Source organism: Oncorhynchus mykiss, chromosome 19 (genome assembly GCF_013265735.2).
Source record: "Oncorhynchus mykiss isolate Arlee chromosome 19, USDA_OmykA_1.1, whole genome shotgun sequence".
Lineage (NCBI taxonomy): Eukaryota > Metazoa > Chordata > Actinopteri > Salmoniformes > Salmonidae > Oncorhynchus > Oncorhynchus mykiss.
Window position 1 is genome coordinate 66313817 of NC_048583.1, and position 6000 is coordinate 66319816.

General features: G+C 44.5%; 1 protein-coding gene across 1 annotated transcript in view; it reads right to left on the reverse strand.

Annotated features, from left to right (window-relative positions):
• LOC110498311 (M-phase inducer phosphatase 2) overlaps positions 1 to 5674 on the reverse strand; it is a 29013-nt gene extending 23339 nt beyond the window's left edge. Inside the window, exons 1-6 of the mRNA XM_036955435.1 lie at positions 5159 to 5674; positions 4403 to 4488; positions 3942 to 3993; positions 1508 to 1549; positions 1037 to 1346; positions 699 to 890 (exon numbers count right to left, since the gene is read on the reverse strand). Coding sequence (XP_036811330.1) covers positions 699 to 890; positions 1037 to 1346; positions 1508 to 1549; positions 3942 to 3993; positions 4403 to 4488; positions 5159 to 5364 — 888 coding nt within the window. The 5' untranslated portion in view covers positions 5365 to 5674. The remainder of the gene's footprint in view (positions 1 to 698; positions 891 to 1036; positions 1347 to 1507; positions 1550 to 3941; positions 3994 to 4402; positions 4489 to 5158) is intronic.
• Between the last annotated feature and the right edge of the window lie 326 nt (positions 5675 to 6000).

Here is a 6000-nt window from a genome sequence, read left to right on the forward strand (position 1 = left end):
ATCCGGTCACTGAACTACAGTAACGGGCGCTCCAGATCCGGTCACTGAACTACAGTAACGGGCGCTCCAGATCCGGTCACTGAACTACAGTAACGGGCGCTCCAGATCCGGACACTGAACTACAGTAACGGGCGCTCCAGATCCGGACACTGAACTACAGTAACGGGCGCTCCAGATCTAGTCACTGAACTACAGTAACGGGCGCTCCAGATCCGGTCACTGAACTACAGTAACGGGCGTATGGTGACGGTTCTACATAGCAGTGTTTCCCCCACAGGGGAGCACATGTGCAGCCCTTACCCATCTCCCCTTCTGTGGTTAATGGTTTATGTGGAAAAGTACACATTTCCTCACTCAAAACCGAGAGCACTTTATTCTGTACGATTTCAATAAAAACAACTAATGTTCACACTTCGGGGATTTCTGAATAATGAATTCACAGGCAAAGGAGCAGAGAGGCTTGCATCTAGCAATGTCACATGACCCATTTTTTAAGCAGTTTCAGTACAGCACTACAGGGAGAGAGAGGCGACAAATTCCACTGAACTGAGTTTCAATGTAAGGAATCACTTTGGAATTACTGTATTTTGGTGTAAACTTCCTTTAAAAATTACTCAAAAGTAAAATGACTGCCTGTCTTTCTTTGAAGAAATCAGAACCAGACTAAAACCAGACATCTGGTGGCCAAACATCCATACCGAGTCATCTCCTGGCGTGGTGCGGTCCCTCACAAGCGGAGCGGTCAGCAGGCTGGACATCCCCATGGGCATGTCACACTCCTCCTCACAGTCATCCAGAACGTCAAGGAAACCGTCGTCGTCAAGGGAGCAGCGATGCGGGAAGATGGGTCTTCTGTCATCCAATGAGCTGAGGCGCTGGGACGGAGATAGCTACAGGAAGAAAAGCAGGAGCAACGGAAGGGTTAACTTTGATGTCGTCTGAACGTCAACACAACCTCTGGTCCACCGTCACATATTGATGACGTGGGAGTGTCAGTAAGTGTGTGTGTGTGTGTGTGTGTGTCCGGGCTACCCACCACGAGCGCTGGGCCAAAGTCCTTGGGCCAGGGGGCAAAGTCCTTGTTCTCCTCTCCCTCACTATGGAAGGACCTCATACGGCAGGGTGACATGGGCTTGGTGGGCTTCTTAAACTCAAAGCTCTCCTGGTTCTCCTTGTTTCCCTGTCCACCGTGACCAGAGGAGGTGGCTGTATCTTGGGCTGAACCGAGCCGTCCAAAGGTCCCATGGCGCTGCTGACTCTGGCTCCCTGGGACCGGACCATTCAGAGCCGGGCTGAAGTCCAGCAGCTGCAGTGGCAGAGAGTTGATTCTTCGGATTGGCATGTTTCTGTAAGTGGGGAAGAGGATCAACACCGTCAGTAAACACGGATGAGCCAGTCACTAAATCAATATGGAGTTTGGATCATGAACATTGAAAAGAGGAAACGACTCCCCAGAAAAAAGGATATTAAAAAGATATTCATTGAGCACCAGGGACTAAGCACTTACTCATTGACAACTCTTCCAGACTGGAGAACAGCCTTCTCAAACCTGCCAGAGAGAAACATTTACATTCAGCGACACACCAATTTATTGAGATCCCTGACCTACACAGCAAAAAGGACCCAGGAAGCCTTCGCCACTAACTAGGCCAGAAGAGGTCTGCAACTAAATGACCTTCTCAGGACAGGCCTCTACTGAAGAAGAGGACAGAGAGGGGCAAGAGGTGGTCTCTCCTTATCACTGTACAACAGAGCAGAGCCTGTATGCTAAATAAGCAGTGAGGGGAAGAGATGAGAGTACACAGACAGAAAGAGACAAGAGGAGAACGACGACGGGGGCGGGGGCTGCTAATAAGTGACTAGTTTCAGGAAGCTAGAAGTATATCGCACGTCACTACCTCACCGGAGAGGCATTTGAACCTCTTCGACATGTTTATCAAACATTTTGTATTTTGAAATTCCTTCTGGTGCATGTGAACTCTCATGTGCCTTAATAAAACACACTTCTATTCCATCTGTAAACACAAATAAGAATTGTTAAATTATGAGTGTAGCTACAGAGAAAGACATGAAACTTCCCGCTAGCCATGATTGGCTGAGATAATTGACGGGCTGGACACTGTCGGGAGAGGAGTTTGGGTTAGCCTAACCCTGCCATGTAGCATACTTCTGTCTATAACCTGAGATGCTCAGTATGTGTAGGTAATGCTTTCTACCACGGTTTTATTTTATTTTTATGTTTAAACATAACGTTAGCCTTCGAGAACTACAAAAATTGTGCTACTTTTTTCTACAACATTGATGCCCTGAATTTGGCAGTCGCCATCGACAGATCAGTAGGAAAAAGTGATGGGCTACTTTCTGCACAGGCCACAGTCAGTGTGAACCAGTGACTTGACACACCGCTGGCCAAACAAGATGTAGCTTCAAACAAAACAGTGTTAAATGGTTCCATTCTGCTGTGACTCATTCATCATGGTCAGAAAGTAATTTTCATTGCAAGTTAAAGCGTACTGTTACCTAGCTAGCGAACGTTAGCTTACTGGCTCTCTAGCTAGCATTACTTGTATGATCTGTGTAGTAATACTAGTCTAATCCGAAAAAAACATTTTCATTGAAAAACAAGAATAAAAGTGCCGTAGAATTAGCTATTACGCAAATAACCACTTCACCGAACCGTTTACACCTTCTGTATCCTGTGCATGTGACAAATAAACATAGATTTGATTTGATATAGTGTGTGTTTACCAGAGACTGTAATGTGAGGAACATGACCTGCACCAAAGTCAGATTATGATAAAGGCCAAAGACTAGATAGTGTATTTTTACCTGGAGTTTATCCCTTATTGTAGGCTACTACTTTCCCCACTTTTAACCATTAAATATTTTGTTGTTTACTACACTACTCACTCTGTTTAGCACATGGCCTCACAGGTTAGCCCCACCCATCTCTTTAAGGGTTAAGACGGTATAAATAATGCTGAATGGGGGTAGACAAAGAACAGCTCTCCAGTAGTAGTACCAAAACATTCAAAGGCCATTTTCTCAAAAGTGAGGTTACAAGTTTATCAACTTTCAAAGCAGAATGACTTTCCCATTACTCCTCTGAAGCCCACTGCTAGGAGATAATGCCTCCCACAATAATTTATTAACATTTTAGAAACTGTATAACACTTCTATAAGAAAAAAAGTCAGGTATAAATATCCATCCGTAACACCCCTATAACTGTTTGCTTCTATATCCGAGCAAGGGGAATGGTGCATCATGGGTTCAACATCTCCCATAAGCCCATCCTTCTACTAGGGTGATAAATGACTTAGGACGGACTTCCCAGTGGTGTTCAACATCTCCAATGAGCCCATCCTTCTACTAGGGTGATAAATGACTTAGGACGGACTTCCCAGTGGTGTTCAACATCTCCAATGAGCCCATCCTTCTACTAGGGTGATAAATGACTTAGGACGGACTTCCCAGTGGTGTTCAACATCTCCAATGAGCCCATCCTTCTACTAGGGTGATAAATGACTTAGGACGGACTTCCCAGTGGTGTTCAACATCTCCAATGAGCCCATCCTTCTACTAGGGTGATAAATGACTTAGGACGGACTTCCCAGTGGTGTTCAACATCTCCAATGAGCCCATCCTTCTACTAGGGTGATAAATGACTTAGGACGGACTTCCCAGTGGTGTTCAACATCTCCAATGAGCCCATCCTTCTACTAGGGAAAGTTCTATAGTATAAGAACATCTTGTCTGTAAATCTGCTTTATGAAAATGAATGAATCTTTACTAACGCCTAATCCCAGAACACAGCTGAGCAGATGACACTAACCGTGTTCCATTGGGATGAGGAAGAGGAGGGATTAGTACAGAGGAAGGGAGGGTAAGCATTGCTGAAACAGAGAGAAAGATTGGGACAGACAAGAGGCCTATTGCTTACGTCTCCTCAACATGGATGGGGTCCATGGGGCTGGGGGAATCCATACCAAGACCTGGAGGAAGATGGAGAAACGTCTCGTCAGGTCATCTGATCGTAAACAGTTGACTAGTTAAAATCAGAACACATTTACCCCACAGGTCTACACGGTGACACAGGAGATAATATTTAATCATGTACATTTTGGCTTTTTTCCTGCCCTGTTAATAACTAAACATCTGATTCATGTATTGTCCTGTACTGGTAAAAAAGTAAAATATCCTACAGTTATTCAAGGTGGTCAAACTGCACAAGTGAAAAGAGCAGAATTATAAAATGGGACAAAATATAAAGGCCTATAGGGCTACACACCTGGTTAAAATATATTTGACCTTTTAAAATAGCAAGCCAAGTTCCTAATGCCAGCATTTGATCGACACTTATTGGGGTGAAACATTTGCAGCCGTCTTATGATGTGGTCTTACCTGCATCAGAGGAGCAGTCAGAGGCGACGGAAGGAATCTTCAGAAGGGGAACACGTTGTTTCCGCTTTGGAGTATCACACTGTTGGCTGTAAAGGAACGGGTTACATAATCACTTAACTTTTCTAACAACCAGCCAAACTAGCAATTACCATTAGCTTGAAATAGTTAGCTAACTACCAAGCTAGCTGGGGAGTATTCATTATGCCGATTCTGTTGCAAAACGCTTCTTAAACTGGAGCGAATGAGGGACCTACCTGTATTTGTGCTATTTTAGTTTAGTTGCGAGACTGGTTGGACCAATGATCGGGTCTGGACTAGTGGTTATAAAATAACCCTACCACAATACAACCGGATTCACCCCCCCCCCCCCCCCCCCCCCACACACCTGGTAAATACTGTAGTTAGTTAGGAATCATAAAGATTACGTTTCTACAGATATATATATATATATGCCTTTGTTGACAGGAAGCGTTTTTTTGCGGTGAAACTGCCTATATGGTGGTGGGGTTACTTTCTCTCGCAAACCACCAGAACAATGCAAACACACAGACTCCCGATGTTATGTCACAATTGTAGTTGTCCTGCAGCTTTCACAAATCAAAATCAAATGAAGCATTTCGTACATCAGCTGATGTCTCAAAGTGCTGTACAGAAACTCAGCCTAAACCCCCAAACAGCAAACAATGCAGATGTAGAAGAAGCACGGTGAGCTGAAAACAACATAGCATAGCAACATACACTGTATTACACTCTTACCTCCCAAGTCCAGCTAGATTGTTCATGTTTAGGGCCAGATTAGTGACGGGAGACAGTAGATGTGTGGGTCCAGGAGAGAAGAGGTTGATGCAAGGCGAGGTCATCACCGTGTCCGACATGGAGGAAAGGCCCGGGACTCTGTCGGGTCTGCTGGTCAAGCGACTGGTGACTGGACCGAAATCTTTAGTAACGTTTTCCAAATCCATCCTTACAAGGTAAATCCAATGATAGTTCCTTGAATGGAATTACATTTAGATGCCTGTTTAGAAAGGCCAAAATATAGGTGAATATACACAGGCCGAAAAATCAAGCTAACTAACCAAATTAGGAAACTTTGTAGAATGAGTACTAAAGACAAAACAACCACGGCAAGTTGTTTGCAGACCCCGTCTTGGAAAAACCTAAACTTACAACAACATCTTGTCCTAATAAAAGTACATATTTTATATTCTGTCAGAGAGCTGCACAGCTGTGTACTCTCCCTGACAAGGCACCACTCAAGCTCTGAGGAAGGAAATGCAGCTGACTGTATTTACGTTCAAAATAGAAGCTCACATGCTCACAATGCTTTCAGCCAATCAGAGACGACGTTACATCCTTGCCCGTCCAATCAAAGACGATGTTACATCGTTGCACGTGCAAATCAGAGACGTCGTTACATCCTTGCACGTCCAATCAGAGACGTCGTTACATCCTTGCATGTCCAATCAGAGGCGTTTCCCTTTCTGCGAGGTTGTCTGGCAGGAACATCGCTAGTGCTATTTGGGATCATTGGGACGTTCATACAATAACCTTAACCCTTACCCTAACATCAATCGTAACCTTCAATCATAACCTTAACC